The following is a 22,567-nucleotide window of genomic DNA, read 5'->3' as shown; positions in this document are numbered from 1 at the left end:
TATCCAACATTTTCTTAAAAATTTCCAGTGTTGGAGCATTCACAACTTCTGAAGGCAAGTCGTTCCACTTATTAATTATTCTAACTGTCAGGAAATTTCTCCTTAGTTCTAAGTTGCTTCTTTCCTTGATCAGTTTCCACCCATTGCTTCTTGTTCTACCCTCAGGAGCTTTGGAGAACAGCCCGACTCTCTCTTCTTTGTGGCAGCCCCTGAGATATTGGAAGACTGCTATCCTGTCTCCCCTAGTCCTTCTTTTTATTAAACTAGACATACCCAGTTCCTGCAACCGTTCTTCATATGTTTTAGCCTCCAGTCCCCTAATCATCTTTGTTGCTCTTCTCTGCACTCTTTCTAGAGTCTCCACATCTTTTTTACATCGTGGCGACCAAAACTGAATGCAGTACTTTAGGTGTGGCCTTACCAAGGCCTTATAAAGTGGTATTAACATTTCACGTGATCTTGATTCTATCCCTCTGTTTATGCAGCCCAGAACTGTGTTGGCTTTTTTGGCAGCTGCTGCACACGGCTGGGTCCTATCTAAATGGTTGTCCACTAGGACTCCAAGATCCCTCTCACAGGTACTGCTATTGAGGCAGCCCCTCCAATATTGGAAGGCTGCTACCATGTCACCCCCTAATCCTTCTTATTCATTGAACTAGACTGGGGTCGGCAACCTTAAACACTCAAAGAGCCACAAAGGTCCTAAATGGAAGCCCCCCGTTCAATTCTGGAGCCGATCGGAAGCCCGGTTCCCTCACCATAGAGCAGTGGTTCTCAACCTTTATAGTACTGTGACCCCTTTAATACAATTCCCCACGATGTGGCGACCCCAACCGTAAAATTATTTTCATTTTGAATTGATCGCGCCTGAAGCCGTATTGGCTAGTGATCTGAACTGCTTGTGATTGCCTTGAGGACGGAGGCATTAAAGCGGGGACTCCTCCCCTATTAAGTTTATGGCGCCTGAAGCCAGATTAGGCTAGCGATTGGGAGTGATTGCAGCTGGCTTGAGAGGGAGACATCAGAGCAAAGATTTCTCTCTTTTTTAATTCATCGCGCCTGAAGCCGAATTCGGCTAGCGATTTGAAGAGCCTGCAGCTGGCTTGTGGAGTCAACCGTTGGAGCGCGATTCTTCGACTCGCAAGTATACTTCCCATATTTCCGATGCTCTTAGGCGACCCCTGGCAAATCGTCATTCGACCCCCAACGGGGTCGCGACCCATGGGTTGAGAACCGCTGCCATAGAGTCTCCTCCTAGCACGGCATCCCTTTTCCTCTACCTGTCCTAACTGAAAGCCCTATCAGAAAACCCGCCCCTTGCCATAGAGTCTCTTCCTCGTGCGCCATGTTTTTCCTCCCCATAACCGGAAGCTCTTCTCAAAATTGTGGCAGTGAAGGGAGCTGCAGCACATGTGGAAAAGAGCCACATGCGGCTCCAGAGCCATGGGTTGCTGACCTCTGAACTAGACATATCCAATTCCTGCATATGTTTGAGCCTCCAGTCCTCATTTTTTGTTAGTCTTCTGTGCAATCTTTTTTTCACTTCTCATCCAAGAAACTTCTTCAGTTCTGAAGAGAGAACTTCTACAGTTCTTGAATGAGAAGCGAAACTTTGTAAAAAAAAATCAAAACCCACAAGGATTTGTCTATATATTTTGTCTGTTTTTGTCTATGTATCCAAAACAGAGGACAAGGGCAGGATTTGGCAAATTTAATGAAAAGGAAAAAAAAAAAACACTGTGGAAAGCCAGAAGTTCCTTGCATCTGTCTGTTATTTCAGCTGGTCTACTGCTGTTTGGACAAGCTGGAGCAGAAGAACAGGTACAGTGTCCAAGTGTTCGGTGTTTGTTGACTTAACGGGCAGGTGGATCCAAAGCACCTTAGCCAATGTTGGGTCTGATGCAAGCTTGCAAACTAAAGGAGGCCATCGAGACACACAACTGTCAGGGTTAACAGGGTGGGTGTGTATGGCGTTGCCTGTAGGAAGAAGAAAACCCTGCTAAAGATTGGGAGATGGGGTCCTAAAGGTCATCTCCAATCCTTCTTCTGCAGCTCCTCCTGCTAAAATATGGCCTGGGAGGATAACTACTGTAGGAGGATGCACTGATGATGTTATCTAGTTGGGCAATGAAACGTCCGCCGGAAAACCACCAAGCTCAGAGAGCACTAAGGAACCCACAATTCTCCTCCTCCTCCTCCTCCTCCTCCTCCTCCTCCTCCTCCTCCTCCTCCTCCTCCTCCTCCTCCTCCTCCTCCACCCTCCACTCCACTAATCCCATTCTCTCGTAGCACAGATGATGTTACCTAGTTGGGCAATGAAACATCTGCAGCAAAACCACCAAGCTTAGAGAGCACCAAGGACTCCTCTTGTCAACCCTGAGCTACAAATATTCTCTTTTATTGGTAAGAAAAAGAAAACTCTGCAAATATCTCCTTCAACGTTTAAAGTTGGTTTCTTCACACCAAATAGAGAGATGTCTTCTTCTTCTTCTTCTTCTTCTTCTTCTTCTTCTTCTTCTTCTTCTTCTTCTTCTTCTTCTTCTTCTTCTTCTTCTTCTTCTTCTTCTTCTTCTTCTTCTTCTTCTTCTTCTTCTCCTTCTCTCTCCTTTTCCTTCTCCCTCCTTCTCCTCCTCCTCCCCCTCCCCCTCCTTCTTCCTCCTCCCTCCTCCTCCTCTTCCCCTTCCCCTCCTCCTTCTTCCTCCTCCTCCTCTTCCTCTTCTTCTTCTTCCTCCTCCTCCTCTTCCTTCTTCTTCCTCCCTCCTCCTCCTCCTGCTCCTCCTCTTCCTCTGTCTCCTCCTCCTCTTCCCCTTCCCCTTCCCCTTCTTCTTGTTCTTTGTCCTCCTCCCCTCCTCTTCCTTCTTCTTCTTCTTCTTCTTCTTCTTCTTCTTCTTCCTCCTCCTCCTCCTCCCCCTCCTCCTCCTCCTCATCCTCCTCCTCTTCCTCCTCCTCTTCCCCCCCCTCCTCCTCCTTTCTCAGGAGATGGCTGGAGGAGTCACACACATGTGAAAAGTTAAGGTGCCCTCAAGTTTGGGGCCTCTTGAAGGAGGGAGCTTGGGTCAATTGCATCTGCTTTAGATTCTCAGGAGGACCCAGAAGGAAGCTGCTTGCATTTCAAGCAACAGTTAAAGAAAACAAAAACAAAACAGGACCTGTTTCCCTTGGCCCATCCCCCACCACACGTTAAAAAAAAATAGTGTGGGGGGGAGAAGAACCCCCTTCTCTGTTATCATCCAATTTGCAGCTGGCCTCACCAACTAAGCCACAGAGAAGTAGTAGATCAAGCTTTGCTCCTGTCCGCTAAAGAAAAAAGACCCAGGGACGGAAAAGACCTATTTTGGATGTGGAGACCATGCAGCTCTGGCCAAAACAAGCAAGAGAAGAGGGGTGAGAAGGGGGGGTGGGGAACCGTGCACAAGTTCAGAAAGGAAATTATTTTTAACGTCGTTGAGTAATGCACACACATCCAGCCTTGCTTCCTTCAATCAAACTGAGAAAATGCCATTTGTTTACGCCTGAGAGATTTTGCGGTATTTTAGCATTCACTCCAGCGTCTAAATATGGAATACTATGGTGAAATAACAGCCCATGAGAAAATGCGTAACAATATATATTGTTAGACAGATACAGTACACACACATACACAGACATATTTTTCACTTCAATCCTTTAACTTTGGAAGGAGAAGGGAGGAAGAAGAGATAGACAATGAGGAGGAGGAGGTGAAGAGGAGGAGGAAAAGGAGATAGATAGAGAATAAGGAAAAGAGAAGGAGAAGGAAAATGAGGAGAAGGAGGAGGAGATAGACAATGAGGAGGAGGAGGAGGTGAAGAGGAGGAAGAGGAGGAGCTAGATAGAGAATAAGAAAAAGAGAAGGAAAATGAGAAGCAGAAGGAGGAGGAGATAGATAATGAGGAGGAGGAGCTAGCTAGAGAATAAGGAAAAGAGAAGGACAAGGAAAATGAGGACAAGGAAGAGACAAGGATAGACAATGAGGAGGAGGAGGTGAAGAGGAGGAGAAGGAGCTAGATAGAAAATAAGAAAAAGAAGGAAAAGGGGAAGAAGGAGAATGAGGAGGACATAGATAATGAGGGGGAGAAGGAGCAAGATAGAGAATAAGGAAAAGAGAAGGAGAAGGAAAATGAGGAGAAGATAGACAATGAGGAGGACTTGAAGAGGAAGAGGAGGAGGAGCTAGATAGATAGAGAATAAGAAAGGAAAATGAGAAGGAGGAGGAGGAGACAGACAATGAGGAGGAGGAGGAAGAGATAATGAAGAAAAGAGAGGAGAAGGAAAAGGAGAAGGAGAAAATCAACAAGGAGGAGGAGGAGGACAAGGAGGAGGAAAAGGAGAAGGAGGAAGAAGAGATAGACAATGAGGAGGAGGAGGTGAAGAGGAGGAGGAAAAGGAGATAGATAGAGAATAAGGAAAGAGAAGGAGAAGGAAAATGAGGAGAAGGAGGAGGAGATAGACAATGAGGAGGAGGAGGAGGTGAAGAGGAGGAGGAAGAGGAGGAGCTAGATAGAGAATAAGAAAAAGAGAAGGAAAATGAGAAGCAGAAGGAGGAGGAGATAGATAATGAGGAGGAGGAGCTAGCTAGAGAATAAGGAAAAGAGAAGGACAAGGAAAATGAGGACAAGGAAGAGACAAGGATAGACAATGAGGAGGAGGAGGTGAAGAGGAGGAGAAGGAGCTAGATAGAAAATAAGAAAAAGAAGGAAAATGAGAAGAAGGAGAATGAGGAGGACATAGATAATGAGGAGGAGAAGGAGCTAGATAGAGAATAAGGAAAAGAGAAGGAGAAGGAAAATGAGGAGAAGATAGACAATGAGGAGGACTTGAAAAGGAAGAGGAGGAGGAGCTAGATAGATAGAGAATAAGAAAGGAAAATGAGAAGGAGGAGGAGGAGACAGACAATGAGGAGGAGGAGGAAGAGATAATGAAGAAAAGAGAGGGAGAAGGAAAAGGAGAAGGAGAAAATCAACAAGGAGGAGGAGGAGGACAAGGAGGAGGAAAAGGAGAAGGAGGAAGAAGAGATAGACAATGAGGAGGAGGAGGTGAAGAGGAGGAGGAAAAGGAGATAGATAGAGAATAAGGAAAAGAGAAGGAGAAGGAAAATGAGGAGAAGGAGGAGGAGATAGACAATGAGGAGGAGGAGGAGGTGAAGAGGAGGAAGAGGAGGAGCTAGATAGAGAATAAGAAAAAGAGAAGGAAAATGAGAAGCAGAAAGAGGAGGAGATAGATAATGAGGAGGAGGAGCTAGCTAGAGAATAAGGAAAGGAGAAGGAGAAGGAAAATGAGGACAAGAAAGAGAAGATAGACAATGAGGAGGAGGAGGTGAAGAGGAGGAGAAGGAGCTAGATAGAAAATAAAAAAAGGAAGGAAAATGAGAAGAAGGAGAATGAGGAGGAGCTAGATAATGAGGAGGAGAAGGAGCTAGATAGAGAATAAGGAAAAGAGAAGGAGAAGGAAAATGAGGAGAAGATAGACAATGAGGAGGACTTGAAAAGGAAGAGGAGGAGGAGCTAGATAGATAGAGAATAAGAAAGGAAAATGAGAAGGAGGAGGAGGAGACAGACAATGAGGAGGAGGAGGAAGAGATAATGAAGAAAAGAGAGGGAGAAGGAAAAGGAGAAGGAGAAAATCAACAAGGAGGAGGAGGAGGACAAGGAGGAGGAAAAGGAGAAGGAGAAGGAGATAGACAATGAGGAGGAGGAGGACATAATATAAACCTGTTGCCAAATATATGAATTTTGATCATGTTGTTATGGGGATAGTACAATGGCCGTAAGCGCGAAAAATGTTTTAATGGTTTTGTGCCCTGGGCCAGATCTTGGAAGGTCTTTCCGAATCTAGAACCATGAAGACATGGCAAGTAGCCTCAAGAAACCTTCCTCTGAACTTCAGAACAATGACGTAATGCCCTTCTCAAGAGACGCGTCTTCATTTCCTATTCTTCAGGTCTACCATCAGGGGAGAAACATCTCCAAAAGCCAAGAGAAGAAACAACGAAGGTATGGAAGGCCATGAGCTCAGAAGAGCATCAAATCAACCGAAGAAGCAACTTTGAAGGATGATGACGTAACTCACTCTCTGAATCAGTTTCCTAATTTAGGAAACTGATTTAACGACCACAGCTGAGCCCAGAATTTATATTGCTAAGTGAGACATCGGTTGAGTTTTGCCCCGTTTGATGACTTTCTTCGCCACATTTGTTAAGTGAAGCACTGCCGTTCCTGAATTAGTAACACGGTTGTTAAGTGAATCCGGTTTCCCCATTGACGTGGCTTTTTCAGGAGTTCGGCAAACGGGATCGCGTGACTCTAATGGTCATAAGTGTGAAAAAAAATGGCCCATGATTCGTTTTTTTCCATTGCAGCTTCGAACGGTCACTAAATGAGTTCATTGTAAGTCTAGGACTGCCTTAACTTATCCCCAAGTTATCATTAATACAGGAGCTGGAATTTATAGGGGAAATGGTAGAAGAGCTGTGGTGGCACAGTGGTTAGAGTGCAGTACTGCAGGCTACTTCTGCTGACTGCCGGCTGACTGCAATTTGGCAGTTCGACTCTCAACAGGCATAAGGTTGACTCAGCCTTCCATCCTTCCGAGGTGGGTCAAATGAGGACCCAGATTATTGGGGGCAAGAGGCTGACTCTGTAAACCACTTAAAGAGGGCTGTACAAGCACTGTGAAGCGGTATATAAGTCTAACTACTATTGCTATTGTTATTACCTTCCTTCCTTCCTTCCTTCCTTCCTCCCTCCCTCCCTCCTTCCTTTCCTTCTGAGGTGCTGCAGTGGTTAGAATGCAGTATTGCAGTCTGACTCTGCCCGCTGCTGTGAGTTCGATCCTGGTTGGGGGCAACAGGCTGATTCTGTAAACTGCCTATAGAGCGTTATAAAGCACTGTGAAGCGGTATATAAGTATGCTATTGCTATTGCTTTCTTCCTTTCTCTCCCTCCCTTTTCTGTTTTCTCTCCCTCCCTTTTCTCCTACCTTCCTTCCCATGGTGGTGCAGTGGTTAGAATGCAGTATTGCCGGCTAACTCTGCCCACTGCTGGCAGTTCGATCCTGACCAGCTCAGTGTTGACTCAGCCTCCCATCCTTCCAAGGTTGGTAAAATGAGGACTCAGATTGTGAGGGGCAAGAGGCTGGCTCTGTAAACTGCTTAGAGTGGGCTGTAAAGCACTGTGAAGCGGTATATAAGTCTAAATGCTATTGCAATTAAACTTCCAGTCCCCTGGCCCTGCCTGTTCCAATCTAATTGAATCCCCATAGCATCAGAACATCCAGTCCTAAGATTTTTGGCCCACCCCACTAAGGAGCAGACCTAAAAAGAGGGCTAGGTTAAGCCAACTTTGTTTATTTCTTATGTAGATTGCTACCCCTGCTGTCCAAATTAAATCTCCAGAGTGACTCATTTCAATGCATTTCCTGATGTAAGACACAGCCAAGAATAAGCTCGCAAATAAATATGCAAGCAAGGCAACAATTGAGATAAACCTCATCGAAACAACTTCTGTTCTTTAATTGGTAAGTTTTCAAGCCGCTGAGACAGTACAGTTTTCATGCAAGAGAGGGGAGGGGAGAGAGAGAGAGAGAGAGAAAAAGCACTGAGAAATGTGGGTGAATTTCAACCTTCGGAGAAGGACAAGTCATTTTTAAGCTAAAAGAGAAGTGCCTGGAGATGGAAACCCTGGTTGAGTTCCTATAGCAGGTAAGATGATGGCTTGAGTGCATCCACACAGCCTGGTTCATTTGGTAAGTATTCATATTTGGTTTGTTTGCAGCTTAAAGGTAAAGGTTCCCCTCGCACATATGTGCTAGTCGTTCCTGACTCCAGGGGGCGATGCTCATCTCCGTTTCAAAGCCGAAGAGCCAGCGCTGTCTGAAGACGTCTCTGTGGTCATGTGGCCGGCATGACTCAATGCCAAAGGCGCACGGAACACTATTACCTTCCCACCAAAGGTGGCCCCTATTTTTCTACTTGCATTTTTTATGTGCTTTCGAACTGCTAGGTTGGCAGAAGCTGGGACAAGTAATACGAGCTCACCCCCTTTACGCAGGATTCGAACTGCTGAACTGCTGACCTTTCAATTGACAAGGTCAGCATTTTAGCCACTGAGCCACCGTGTGCCTTGTTTGCAGCTTAGCACCACATATAATGTGGGTTAGTTCAATAACACCGGTTCAGTAATGAAGATATCAAATAAATACTAGGGAAACTATGGTTCCATTTGTCCTAATGATGCTTTTTCTAAAGGCAACTGGACTTTGTGCTTGAAGTTTCCTTGAAGTTCTTTTGCTTCTCATCCAAGAACCGTCTTCAGAACTGAAGAAGCTTCTTGAATAAGAAGCAAAACCTCTTCAAGGAAAAACAAGTTCCAGTTGCCTTCTGAAGAACTGAAGAAGCTTCTTGGACGAGAAACGAAACCTCTTCAAGAAAAAACAAGGTCCGGTTGCCGTCTGAAGAACTGAAGAAGAAGCTTGGATGAGAAGCAAAACCTCTTCAAGGAAAAACAAGTTCCAGTTGCCTTCTGAAGAACTGAAGAAGCTTCTTGGATGAGAAACGAAACCTCTTCAAGAAAAAACAAGGTCCGGTTGCCGTCTGAAGAACTGAAGAAGCTTCTTGGATGAGAAGCAAAACCTTTCAAGGAAAAACAAGGTCCGGTTGCCGTCTGAAGAACTGAAGAAGCTTCTTGGATGAGAAGCAAAACCTTTCAAGGAAAAACCAAGTCTATTGGCCTTTTGAAAAAGCACCTTTGGGACAACCATGACCTGGATGACTGAGAATCTCCGTGGACATGATCCCAGTTCACCTTCAAACTAATTTTCTGACCAGTCATTGGTCGAATAGATAAACATCATCCACCATCTTTTAACCTGGTTAGGGGCTGAGGATGAAAAGGAGTCGTTTTTGCAAAGGGGCAAACAGAAGTCAGAACGTGGTTACTCCACTTCAATTAAAGTCCAGAACAGGTCATCAAATTGGTAAATACGGTACTTACGTGTCCACAAATCTCCGACTGAGGTCCGAGATGAGAAACGAAGGTCCTTTCGGAAATGGGGGCTCCCGGGAGACTTTGTAGCGGATGGGCCGGCACTTTTTACATTGTGAGCTCTGCGGAACCGAGGTGATCCTAGCAGCGTCGATTTCCAGTTGTTCGTCTAAGGTGTAAATCTGTATGCCACGGACTTCGCCCTTCACCTTCTCCATCTCCAGCCTGATGGTCATGGGGATGTCACAGAAGAAGTTCTGCGGCCCGAGCGAAATGTTTTCTCCACCAACCATCAGCAATTTGATGTCGTTGATGGCTTCTTTGGAGTCCCACTCGGGGGAAACGTAAGTCACCCAGATGGTCAGAGATTCTGGGACGACCGGGTATTGGAACTGAAGCTGAAGGTAGCACCCTTGAGGTTCAGGGCAAGCCGGTGGGACTGTTTGCTTGATGACCGCTGAATTGGGAGTCCACGTTCGGACGTCAGGTTTACAGGGTTGTTCTACGTCTGGGTGCCCTTGAGTAGAGGAGAAGGAAAAAGGGAGAAGAAGGGAATCAAACTTTGCAGGAAACCTACCCAAACGAGGAATGCCAAAGTGGATTTTTTTTTTTCCAACCGCTTTCCCCAACAAATTCCAAGAGTCAAGGGGAAAAAAACAGAAGCATGGAGCTTTCCATCATCATCATCATCATTATTATTATTTTATTTACACAAAATGACAGTATTCACAGCAAACAAGATAACTTTGCTGGATTTCGTATCACAGATCACTAGTTGAACAATTCCCAAGCATTTAGGACTGTGTGATGTATTATTGTTATTATGTATTATTATTATTACATTATTATTATTATTATTATTATTATTATTATCATTATCATTATCATTATCATTATCATTATTATTTTATTTTATTTACACAGAATGACAGTATACTCAGCAAACGAGATAACCATGCTGGATTTCGTATCACAGATCACTAGTCGAACACTTCCCAAGCGTTTAGGACTGCGTGATGTATCAGCGGATTATGCGAGCAGATCCCAGTAAGGTGACCTTCTGCAGCTGACCAATGGTGATCTTGTCAGCGCCAATTGCTTTTAAGTGCTTGCCTTGGTCTTTAGGCACAGCTCCCAGTGTGCCGAGTACCACTGGAACCACCTGCACTGGTTTATGCCAGAGTCTCTGCAATTCGATTCTCAAATCTTGATATCTGGTGACTTTTTCAAGTTGTTTCTCATTATTATTATTATTATTATTATTATTATTATTATTATTATTATTATTATTTATTACTATTACTATTACTATTACTATTATTATTACAAAAGCAGATGAAAACGAAACAGACGTCAAAGAAGGATACAACAGAGGAGAAGAGCAACCGACTACCTCGGCCACAGTTGCAAGATCGAGTAACAGAAAGAGATTCTGTTTTTGTTTTGTTATTTGCACCAGTTTGGAAAAAACACAGAGTGAGCAAACTCTGTTTTATTTATTTTATTTTTTTAAAAAAAAGAAAAAGCCAGTCTTGATTACAAACACCGGCCAAGGAGGAGGGGAAAACAAAAAAAAAAGGACTCCACGCTTAATGATAAATTTGTCATTCATCCTCCGCTGCTACTCCATTGATTGCATTCTTTTCGCCTTCCCTCTGCAAAATTTGTCATCCTTTCTAGATATTAATCGTGCTTTCTGAAAGGGGCTCCCAATGATTATTTGTAGGAACTGTCTAGCCCAGTGATGGCTAACCTTTTTGCCATCGTGTGCCAAAAGCGGGGGTCAACCGGGAGGCGGGGTGTCCTTGTGCGCGTGTGTGTCCACACCCATAAGTCTATGCGCCCCTCCCCCTGCGCATGAGTGCATGTCCCCCCTCCATACTCCCCCCGCTTTTGGCACACGATGGCATGGCGGGACCTGTAGACCCATTTTTTGCTCTCCCCAGGCTCCAGAGCCTTTCTAGGAGTCTGGGGAGGGTAAAAACGGCCTTCCCCACTCCTCCGGAGGCCCTCCGGAGGCTGGAAATAGCCCATTTGTTGACTTCCGGTGGACCCAGAAGGCCCAAAAATCAGCTGGCCAGGGTGTGCATGTGCCCCCGAGCTGAGCTTGTATGCACACCAATATGGCTCTGCATGTCACCTGTGGTTCGTCATCACGGGTCTAGCTGCATGCCCACTGTGCCTCTCTTCCTCCATCCCACCCCTTGTCCAGGTCGGTAACTTGAAGCTGACCTTCAGCTCCTCGGGGGCTCCAGTGGCCTGACGGGTCACACGGCATCGGCGAAGAGGCGCTGGAAGCGTATTGCACCAGAATTTGTTCTTCCCCACACAGCTCGCATGATGATCCCACTTCTCTAGGTGGCCAGGAAGTAAAAAGAAGGAAATGCTCCAACTTAGTAACAGTTGAAAGGAACGTTAATTCATTCATTCATTCATTCATTCATTCATTTCTCCCTCCCTCCCTCGGAGTCCTTCCTCCTTCCCTCCGAGTCCTCTTCCTACCTTCTGAGTCCTTCCTCCCTTCGAGTCCTTCCTCATTCCTTCCATCCTTTCTTCCTTTCCTTCCTCTCCTTCCTCTCTTCCTCTTCCCTCCCTCAGAGTCTTTCCTTAGTTCCTCCCTCCCTCTCCTCCCTCCCACCTTCATTCCTTCCTCCATCTCTTCCTTCTCTCCCATGATACAGGATTTTGTTCCTTCCTTCCTTTCGCCCCTCCCTTCCTCTCTTTCTCCTTGCCTCCCTCAGAGTCTTTCTTTCCTTCCTTCCTTCCTTTCTTTCCTCCCTCCCTTTCTCCCTTCCCTCCTTCATTCCTCCCTCCCTCTCTTCCTTCTCTGCCATGATATAATATTGCCTTCCTTCCTTCCTTCCTTCCTTCCTTCCTTCCTTCCTTCCTTCCTTCCTTCCTTCTTTCCCTCCTTCCTTCCGCAGAACACAAAAGAGTCATGGCTTGCTGTATCCATGGTTTACTTAATTATGATTCACTGAGATTTGGGATACGATACATTACGCTATAATTGTCAGTCCACCATTCACACAGTAGGTTAACTTCAAACCCACCAGCCGTATCACATGAACCCGTCTCTAGCTGGGTCTGCCCCTTGAGGGGTTTAATCTTTTAGATCAGATTCCTTCTTCTTAAAGTAAATTGGGTCCCAATCACCAACACATTTCCCCCCACACACACACACATACCAACTCTCTTGGCAAGTGCAGAGAAGTTGAATTATACTCCACATGGACTAGGACTAAAGGCAGCTAACCAATTTGCTCAGCCACGTAAATAGCTTCCTCGGTGAAGAATGTGTTTGAGGCCATTCAATGAATCACGTTCTAAGCCCAGGCTCATCTTGCCGATAATCAGCTTCAGAGACAAAACATTGCTCTTGCTACTCGGGTTTCCACCTCCCTCTCCCTGAGAGAGATGGAAATCAGGATTGAAAAATGAAAGGCCTATCAACCTCCTGACCGACTATCTCCCTGAATCAGAAAATCTGTACTATGCAAACTATTTCCTTGGAAGAAGAAAGGAGGAGGAGGAGGAAGAGGAGGAGGAGGAAGGGAGATGGAAGATGGAAGAAGAAGGAGGAGGAGAAGGAGGAGGGGGAGGAGAAAGGGGAGGAGAAGGAGAAGGGAAAGAGGAAGAGGAAGAAGAAGAAGAAGAGGAGGAGAAGAAGAAAGGAAGATGGAAAAGGAAGAAGAAGAAGAGGAGGAGGAGGATGAGAAAGGAACACAGAAGAAGAAGGAGGGGAGGAGAAAGGAAGATGGAAGGAGAAGGAGGAGGAGGAGGAGGAGGAGGAGGAGGAGGAGGAGGAGGAGGAGGAAGAAGAAGAAGAGGAGGAGGAGGAGAAGGAAGATAGAAAAGGAAAAGAAGAGGAGGAGGAGGAGAAAGGAACACAGAAGAAGGAAGAAGGAGGAGGAGGAGGGGGAGGAGAAAGGAAGGAGGAGGAGGAGGAGGAGGAGGAGGAGGAGGAGGAGGAGGAGGAGGAGGAGAAGGAGAAGGAGAAGAAGAAGAAGAAGAAGAAGAAGAAGAAGAAGAAGAAGAAGAAGAAGAAGAAGAAGAAGAAGAAGAAGAAGAAGAAGAAGAAGAAGAAGAAAGGGACCAAGAGATGATAGACATGAATATCGCTGTTCTGTTTGTTGGAAAGTATCTTGGGGTGATGCACCCCAGGTTGTTATTGTTTTAAATCTCCGGGGGAATTTTGATTGAAGGACTGGGGTGACATGATAGCAGCTTTCCAATATCTCAGGGGCTGCCCCAAAGAAGAGGAAGTCAAGCTATTCTCCAAAGCCCCTGAAGGCAGGACAAGAAGCGATGGGTGGAAACTCATCAAGGAGAGAAGCAACCTAGAACTAAGGAGAAATTTCCTAACAGTGAGGACAATTAACCGGTGGAACTGCTTGCCTCCAGAAGTTGTGGGTGCTCATCCAAATTTTCAATGCATATTAATTGCCAGCTGAGATGAAGGCTAAATTTGCAGGAACGAACAAAAGGGCTGGTTATAGTTTCAAAAAATAAGATTATTAAGCAATTCCCTCCCTTCAGGCTGCAGGAGAAAAAAGATTTGCTTATCCAAGATTGGGGGGGGAGAACCCCTTAGAAAACGATGACATCATTCCAGGAGAATGTTTCCTTTGATATCTCCAGGTCATACCTGCTCGACAAAAAAACAAAACAAAAAACGAAAACCCTCCCAATGGAAGGATCTGTAAAGCAAAACCTGTGTGTTGATTTAAGGTTGTTGTTTTTTTTTTGTTATGAAATCTTAGATCAAGCTAGCTGGCCATTGGATGTCATTTAAGTATCCATTCGCCGGGGCTTAATAAAAACAGGCTGGTGGAGGCTGAAGAAGGACCTCCGGACTGGTGTCTTTCATTACACGACAATTAGCCTTCGATCAGCAGGCCTCTTAATAGACCGATTGAATTTATCGGGTGTATAATCGCCACTTTATGAAATATAAATTGAATGCACATTGCCTGGCCTCCATCGAGGCCCAAAGGAAGGGGAAGTAGAGGATGAAAATGACATTGTAGGTGAATGTCAGGGGGTGGGCTTCAAAAATTTTAGCAAGGGGTTCTCTGCCCGGTTGCCGTGTGGATGTGGCCATGGTGGGCGTGGCCTAGTCAGCAACTGGTGGCCTCTGGTGGCTCAGACTGGTAAGACAGTCTGTTATTAACAGCAGCTACTTGCAATTACTGCAGGTTCAAAAAAGGTTGACTCAGCCTTTCATCCTTTATAAGGTAGGTAAAATGAGGACCCAGATTGTTGGGGGCAATAAGTTGACTTTGTATATAATATACAAATAGGATGAAGGCTATTGCTTGACATAGTGTAAGCTGCCCTGAGTCTTCGGAGAAGGGTGGGATATAAATGCAAATTTTTTAAAAAAACTGCACCATGGTGGACAGGGATGGGGGCGTTTTTGCCCTCCCCGGGTTCCAAAGGCTTTCCTTGAATCTCCAGGAGGGTGAAAACAGGCTCCCAAGTCTCCAGAGGCTGGAAACGGCCTTCCCAAACGTCCGAAAGGCATGCTTTTCACCCTTCCCAAGCCTCTGTGTGCGCCCTGCACTTACCTGGATCCAAAATGGGCCATGTGGGTGGGCGTGGCCAGCCAAGAGTGGAATTTGGGGGTTCTCCAAACTGCACAGCACCTTAGCTAGAGGTTCTCCCGAACCCCTGGGAACCCCCAGCAGCCCCACCCTTGGAAGTCTCCACAGCCTTATTTATTTTGTGAAATGTAGATGCCGCCCGTCTCAGAATCGGACAACTTTTCTGGAGAAGGGGATGGCTGAGCTTGAATTTAAGTTCTTGGCTGCTTTAAAAACCTAGTGTTTGAATTGGTCAAAATATTACGGAATCGTGGTGAGCATCAACCCGTCAGAGACTGGCTGAATCTGGGGAAGGAGTTAAGCAGGGAATTAGTCTGGAATCCTTACGTAGGCACAAGAAGGCACAATCTGGCCCCTCTTGAATGCTATTTGGACTCTTCCTGTGTGAATCTAATTGTTCACACCAGTGGTGGGCTTCAATTTTTTTTACTACCGGTTCTGTGGGTGTGGCTTGGTGGGCGTGGCATGGTGGGTGTGGCAGGGGAAAGATACTACAAAATCCTTATTTCCTCCCAATCAGCTGGGACTTGGGAGGCAGAGAAAAGATGGGGGCGGGGCCAGTCAGAATTTTTACTACCGGTTCTCCGAACTACTCAAAATTTCTGCTACCGGTTCTCTAGAACTGTTCAGAACCTGCTGAAACCCACCTCTGATTCACACCTAATATTAATCTTCCCAGACCGATTGTCTACACTTGGATTAGATTAGACAAGGTTCAACAGCATTCAAGGAGATATGACCTTGCTTACTTGGGCCCAGGTAAGGATTCCAGACTAATTCCCTGCTTGACTCCTCCCCCCAGGGTCAGCCAATCTCTCTCCGACATAACATAATTATTTTCAATCTTTGTCCTGTGGCCACACAGCTAGGATGCACAATATATATTCCTCTTTGTTTCTGGGATAATTCTTCAGTCTCCTTCCCTATCTGATCTTAAATTTTGTTCACTCTTCCTTTTTCGGCAGGGTGCTCCTGTGAATTTTCTCCGATGATACTCAGTCGGTTAGGCCATGCTCCCTAATCAGATGGACAATCCACCAAAGTAGGGGAACAGACATCCAACAACATTCAGAGCAACATTCAGAGCGCATTGATGGCTTTCTGAGCCCGCCTTCCAAAATTCACCCGATAATTCACACATCGTCCCACCCATTCACCTTTCAAAGAAGTGTCGGTCGATTGGTGGAAACCACTCCAGGGTAACAGAGGCCTCCGTTCGGTCCACAATCTGGGGCATGATGGCAATGGGAGCTGGCTTCTTGATATGTTGCCAGCTTTGATACACTAGATCTAAGTAGCAGTGCATACGGGCAACCTGGTTTGGGGTGAAGGAATTGGTGCAGTCATCATCTAGAGTAGCACACACCATCAAAAAAACAGGAGAAAGAGAAAATTAAGACTTAGTAAAACAGGATTTCCCAGTTTTCTATCGGAATAACTACTAGCAGCTTTCTGAACTCAGCCAAGCTTCAAGCTGAGCTGTCCTCCAGAAGTCCCGAGCTGTCCTCCAGAATGTCCATGTTATAATCTACCTGTCGAGCCCTGGCCTGGGATTGCCATAATTGTGGGGGGGATGCAGCGGGAGCAATGAGTGAGGCAGTGGCTCACTAACGGTGGCCCCACATCCGATGGCGCCAAACGGCCGTGGCGTTCCCATCCGAACCTGTGCCGCCCAGCTGGTTGGTCCCGTCAGGGGCCACGCGCCATTCGCTGGGCCATTCCGGATGGCGAGGAAGACCATTGCCACCAGATGGGTGTCGGCCCTGATGGCTACCGCGGTGGCCGGATTTGCGCAGCCCCAATGCTGACAGGGGCCGGATAGTGGTTACCGGTGGCTGTGGGCAGCAGATGGAGAGGGGATGAGACCCAAAGACTTGAAAAGGCTCTGGGAGGCGGATGCTCCCAGTGCTGACTTTACAAGGAACCTGTTACCTATTTGTCGCCTTCTGAGGCCCTGGCCTGTTTGTGGGTATTAAAGCGGAGTTCTGCCACCTTTGAGTGTGTGTTCTGGCTCCCTTTGTTCCTACCAGGTCCGACCTAGACTAGCTGAGACTACCAACACTATCTGCTTCTGAAGTATTATTTTCATCTGGACCACAGTGCTTATATCTACATCAAACATAGCTTTTGGTATGGACCTCACCTCAGTCAGCACTGAATGCAGCAGCTTTGAGCAACCTGTGAGTCCAGATATTGTGCAACATTGTCTAAAGCCAACTTTGGCAACTTTAAGACTGGCACATTCGAGCTCCCAGAAATCTCCCAGCCAGCAAGGGGGAATTCTGGGAGTCGAAGTTGACAGGCCTTCAAGTTACAAAAGTTGGGTACCTCCAAAGATCTAAAGCCTACAATCAACCATGTACACCAACAAAAAACGTAGTTCTTACCTGCGTAGCTCATAAAGTTGTTGAACGGTGTATTCTGGAAGTTATGGAACCCACACATGTTACTATTAGCAGGGGGATCACCGCAGACTTTGTGAGTCGGGGTAGGATTGGTATCGTGGCAGAGATCTCCCGTCTCGAAGGATGGTTCCGTTTCCATGCATGGGTCGCTGCAGGAGAAGATCTCAGACACCCCCTTAAAGACATGGTAGAGTCCGAGGCTGTGTCCGACTTCATGGATCATGGTGTGGGTGTGACCCGCAATGCCGTAGAAGGAAGGGTTCAGGACGATGCCTCCTGCATGGACAAGAAGGAGGAAGGGGCATTGTTCCATGCTTCAGAAACATTGTGGAAGGGAAAAAAACAACAACACACACAGATACAAGACTTGTGTGGTGTCATGGCCGCAGGCCTACTGTCAGGAAATTATTATTTGCCTAACTAGTTGGCCAGGCAATATATAAACTAACTTTGTATGTTTGTAGAAAGGCATGATATTGCTTTAAGGCTGTGCTGCATCATGCAAGCATCCTGATTGGTTGAGCTCTGTAGCCAATGTATAAAAGGACTACTAAATTATGGCTTGTGGGGAATCTACAAGGACACTACAGCATTGTAACCTAATGACATGCTGCAACTGTCTATTTGAGCTTTATGATCGTTGCTTGATCATGGCTAGTTACTGATTCCTCAAGATACTGACTGTTGTGAATTGAACTGTGTTTTGCCGAACTGAAAGAAGACCTTGCAAGTCTACATTGGTAAGAAGCCTTGATATTTGTAACATCCCTGACTGGCTTTATGTGTGTATGACCTGGAATTGTTTTTGGACTATCACTTTGTCTTTTCCCTAAAAGTAAAGGAATATTCAAACCCCAGTTTGTCTGCAAGTGACTGTTATTGTATGCAACCAATCTCAGTCATTTTCATGCGTAGGGTACTCTACTCAACAGTCCACAACCTTGGTTGTGAACCCAGATTACCCTTAACACCTACCAACAGCATTTGCAACAAACTTTCTTTTAAATGGGGGACAAAATGAATTGTGTGGACCCCAGTTCTTGATGTGTGATCCCTGGAACCCTAAACAATGCCACCACTCAGAACCAACAAAAGGAAGATCAACAAAACTTCTTCAGTACTTCCTTGTTGTTTGTAGGCTTGAAAGCAAGGAAGGATATACATCAGAGGAGGACGAGGGACTCCAATAGGCTTCAGTAGCATCTTTGCTGGAGCCCAATAAGCCAATTTATTTGTCTGTCCGTCCATCTGTTTGTTTGTATCCTGCCTTTATCATTTTTTATAACTAACTTAAGGCATTATACTTCCTCTTCCTCCTGATTTCCCCACAATAACTACCCAGTGGGGTGAATAGAGCTGAGAGAGACTGAGTGGCTCAAGGTCACCCAACCAGCTTTCATGGCTAAAGCAAGACTAGAACTCACTGACTCCCGGTGATTAGCCCAAAGTCATCCAGCCAATTTTCATGCCTAAGGCAGGACTAGAACTCACTGACTCCTGGTGATTGGTCCAAAGTCAACCAGTTACCATTCATGCCAAAGGTGGGATTAGAACTCACTATCTCCTGTTGATTGGCCGAAAGTCACCCAGCCAGCTTTCGCAGCTAAGGGGCAAAACTAGAACTCACCGACTCCTGGTGATTGGCCCAAAGTGGCATTTGTGACTAAGGCGGGACTAGAACTTACCATCTACTGATTTCTAGCCTGGCGCCTTCATGCCTAGACCAAACTGGACCCAATTCCTGGATACCATCTCTTGGGAATATAATACTCCCAAGCAGTGGTGGAATTAATTTTTTTTTTTTACTACTTGTTCTGTGGGTGTGGCTTGGTGGGCATGGTGTGGCGTGGAGGGCGTAGCTTGGTGGGCATGGCAGGGGAAGGATACTGCAAAATCTCCATTCCCACCTCACTCCAGGGGAAGGATACTGCAAAATCTCCATTCCCTCCCCACTCCAGGGGAAGGATATTGCAAAATCTCCATTCCCTCCCCTCTCCTGGGGGAAGGATATTGCAAAATCTCCATTCCCACCCCACTCTGGGGGCAGCCAGAAGTGGCATTTGCCGATTCTCCAAAATTTCTGCTATCAGTTCTCCAGAACCTGTCAGAACCTGCTGAATAGCACTCCTGCTCCCAAACGATTGTATGAGAATCCAAACAGAATCTACTGTATAGGAGTTGTTTTTGCAACAGATTCATCCCAAAGCACCATCTCTCTTATCCTTCCCAGTTTTATTTTCTTCTTCTCGTTTGAGGCTTTGGAGTTTGGTTTTCTTTTTGTTCATGTTTCTCTTTTTTTTTCTGATGGCTGATTAGATATTGGGAAAGTGGGGGAAAATTCTCCCTGAACGGAAAAGATAAACATCACAGTACAGGCTGGCACAACTTTATCAGGGCCAAGTTAGCTGAGCAGGTTGTTAGATTCTTCTGTCTGTTTGAGGGAGGAGGGGTGGTTTTGGGGGGAGGGGGGGAGAGAAGAGGAAAGCAACCGTATATTTTTCACCGCTGTCAAAGGTCTAAATCAATTACCCCTTCTTTTTTTCATTTAAAAGCAAAAAGAGGGAGATTGAGGGGGGGTGTTGTGTGTGTGCTCCGATAATAATGTATTCCAAAGTTAAGATCTGGACAAGTGAACATATTTCATTTTATTTTCTTATTAAACAGATATTGGATTTAGGGAACGGGTGGGGGAAATGAATATGGAGAGGCGGGGCAGGATTTTTCTGAGCGAGAAGGGGGCAGAGAAGGTGTCTAAACAGGAAATTAATTCTCTTCATTCTTGGGGTTTCCCCCCCCCCTTCCTTCCTTCCTTCCTTGGGAGCTGACTTCAGACTGATGGTACAATAATTAGAATTGGTGCTCTTGTGGGTAAATTCACCTAAGAGACTCTCCCTTTGAAGAACAAGGAATGGAATGGAATGGAATGGAATAGAATACAATAGAATACAATAAAATAGAAGATAGTAGAGTAGAGTAGAGTAGAGTAGAGTAGAGTAGAGTAGAGTGAAATGGAAGGGAAGGGAAGGGAAGGGAGGAGAGGAGAGGAGAGGAGAGGAGAGGAATAGAATAGAATAGAATAGAATAGAATAGAATAGAATAGAATAGAATAGAATAGAATTGCAACGTCTTCCCATGGAGTGAACCAAGTCTTTTAGTTCTGCAGCTGTCATAATGTGAAACCAAGATTGAACAATTGCTTCTATTAACTGGGTTTTATTGCTGGGTCACTTCTGACTAACAAGTTTCTTTAGTCAGAAATTCCATAGATTTTCAATTGGGTGAAGGGTCTGGGCTATTCCCAGGCCATTCCAGTAGTGGATTAGGATTATCTTGACACTCCAAAAAGAAAAGAAAAAAAATGCTGTTATTAGCCATCAAACCTCACAAATACACTTTTCCCAAAAGGTTTCCACAATTTTGGCCACTACTGTAGATTTACAAATGACAGACTCAATCCTTCCTCTGTAGAACTGTACAGGCAACACCTTGGTCAGCCTGAGCTTTAATTAAACCTTAAAAGGGAGGATAGGCAGCTGACAATGTCACCAAGACATCTGATAAATCCAGCAGGAGGTGCTAGAAGAGAGCATAATGTTAATTGGTCCAAATATCCAGTCATTGGAATTGAAATGTTCTGTTCCTCTTTGGCTGTTACACAGTTAACTGAATAACAGAGTTGGAAGGGACCTTGGAGGTCTTCTAGTCCAGCCCCCTGCTGAAGCAGGAGACCCTATTCCATTCTGAACAAATGGCCGTCCAGCCTCTACTTGAAAACCTCCAGCGATGGAGCACCGACAACTTCTTGGAGGCAACTTCCATTGATTAATTGATCTGGGATTAGAGAATAACAGAGTTGAAAGGGACCTTGGAGGTCTTCTAGTCCAACCCCCTGCTCAAGCAGGAGACCCTCTACCATTCCGGACAAATGATCTGTCCAGTCTCTGCTTGAAAACCTCCAGTGATGGAGCACCAACAACTTCTGGAGGGAAGCCGTTCCACTGGTTAATTGTTCTCGCTGTCAGGAAATTTCTCCTTAATTCTAGGAGTTCTTAGTTCTCCTTTCGGTCCCTCCTGTGGCTAATGCTGAAGTAGAACTTAAATGCAAATGAAGTTGGATATATTTCTCCCATCCAGTCACCCAGCTCAGCTATGTTTCTCTCCGTTACAGGATGTCGTCTCATGAATTACGGTGCACAGAGCATTAGCCAGGTCCCGAGGGCTCCAGGGCAAAGTAAAATATTTTATATTTATCAGACTGGGTTGTACATCGCATGAACATTTCATCTTGGTGTTTAACCAACCCATCCTGGGAAGTCTGTGGAGATTCTCAACAATCCAGGTTATGCTTGTCCCAAAGGGTGCTTTTTCAAAAGGCCACTGGACTTTGTTGTTTTTTTTCCCTTGAAGACGTTTCGCTTCTCATCCAAGAAGCTTCTTCAGTTCTGACGAGTTCTGAAGTTCTCCAGAACTGAAGAAGCTTCTTGGATGAGAAGCGAAACGTCTTCAAGGGAAAAAAAACAAAAAAACAAAATTGCAGCAGCCTTTTGAAAAAGGACCTTTGAGCCATCCTGGGAAGCAACATGCTAAAGTTGGCACAAAGGTGCTTTGCAAATTCTTCGCTCTATATGTACGCAAATAAGTTGGGCGGAGCTGTTCTTCAATTTTTCCAAGAGAAAGAAGTCCAACAATTACGTCCCACCTCTGCTTTGCCATTGCCTCCTTCCTAGGGCTAAGAGAGAACAACTGCCCCAAGGTCACCCACTGTTGTGGTCTGTCAGCAGTCTATGGAGCTGGCAATGGAGTCGGACAGCGATGAGGCTGAGGTGAGGCCAGGGCCATCGGGAAGTGAGATGCGGACTCCAGAGCCTCCAGAGACTGACAGTAGTGAGGCAGAGGAACAGGAGGAGCCTGTTCTTAATGCACGCATGAGAAGAGCTGCCAGAAGGCAAGAGCAGCTCAAGCAGAGAGGACAACTCGGGAGTAGGGCCAAGAGATGATTGGCTACTCCCATAAGGCTTAAAGGACCAGCAACGGCGTTTGGGCTTTGTCGGAAAATAATGTTATAGCTGTGTCTTCTGCTTCGTCCTCTGATTCATCTATGTCTTTGTTTTTGTGGCTTCTGGACATTTGCCAGGAAAGGCCTTTGGCAGTTTGCCTAATTGGACTAAGGTTTGTGAGATAACTGAGGAATTTGTGTTGGGAGGCATTTGTTTTACTTTGAGTTGAACTACGCTGGAAATGAAGTAATTCCCAGCTGTTCGAATGCAGTTTGTTTTTTCACGGACTGAGTTTATTACTTGGGCCTGGGTCACAACACCCACCCAGTCGGCTTCATGCCCAAAGTGGGACTAGAACTCACCGCCTCCCGGTTTCTAACCTGGTGCCTCCACCGATGACGCCAAACTGGCTCTCTACCTCTTCATTAAGCAAATGCAAAAAGACGCCACACTCCCCAGTTTCCCAACAATGTTTTCGCCCATTCTATGACCTTCCTTGCTGCTGTCATTAAGCGAATCAGTGTGAGCAATATGGGTTGTTAAGTGAATCTATCTGCTCC

General features: G+C 45.7%; 1 protein-coding gene across 1 annotated transcript in view; it reads right to left on the bottom strand.

Annotated features, from left to right (window-relative positions):
* The window catches only part of PAPPA (pappalysin 1), a 191,968-nt gene that overhangs the window by 119,796 nt on the left and 49,605 nt on the right, over positions 1-22,567 (bottom strand). The window contains exons 4-7 of the mRNA XM_058159425.1: positions 16,993-17,286; positions 15,763-15,955; positions 11,232-11,353; positions 9,009-9,516 (exon numbers count right to left, since the gene is read on the bottom strand). Of these exons, the coding sequence (XP_058015408.1) occupies positions 9,009-9,516; positions 11,232-11,353; positions 15,763-15,955; positions 16,993-17,286 (1,117 nt within the window). The remainder of the gene's footprint in view (positions 1-9,008; positions 9,517-11,231; positions 11,354-15,762; positions 15,956-16,992; positions 17,287-22,567) is intronic.

The sequence above is a fragment of the Ahaetulla prasina genome, chromosome 16, assembly GCF_028640845.1.
Source record: "Ahaetulla prasina isolate Xishuangbanna chromosome 16, ASM2864084v1, whole genome shotgun sequence".
NCBI classification, from domain to species: Eukaryota; Metazoa; Chordata; class Lepidosauria; order Squamata; family Colubridae; genus Ahaetulla; species Ahaetulla prasina.
The sequence above is the reverse complement of the archived record's forward strand: the minus strand, read 5'-3'. Positions and strand labels throughout refer to the sequence as shown.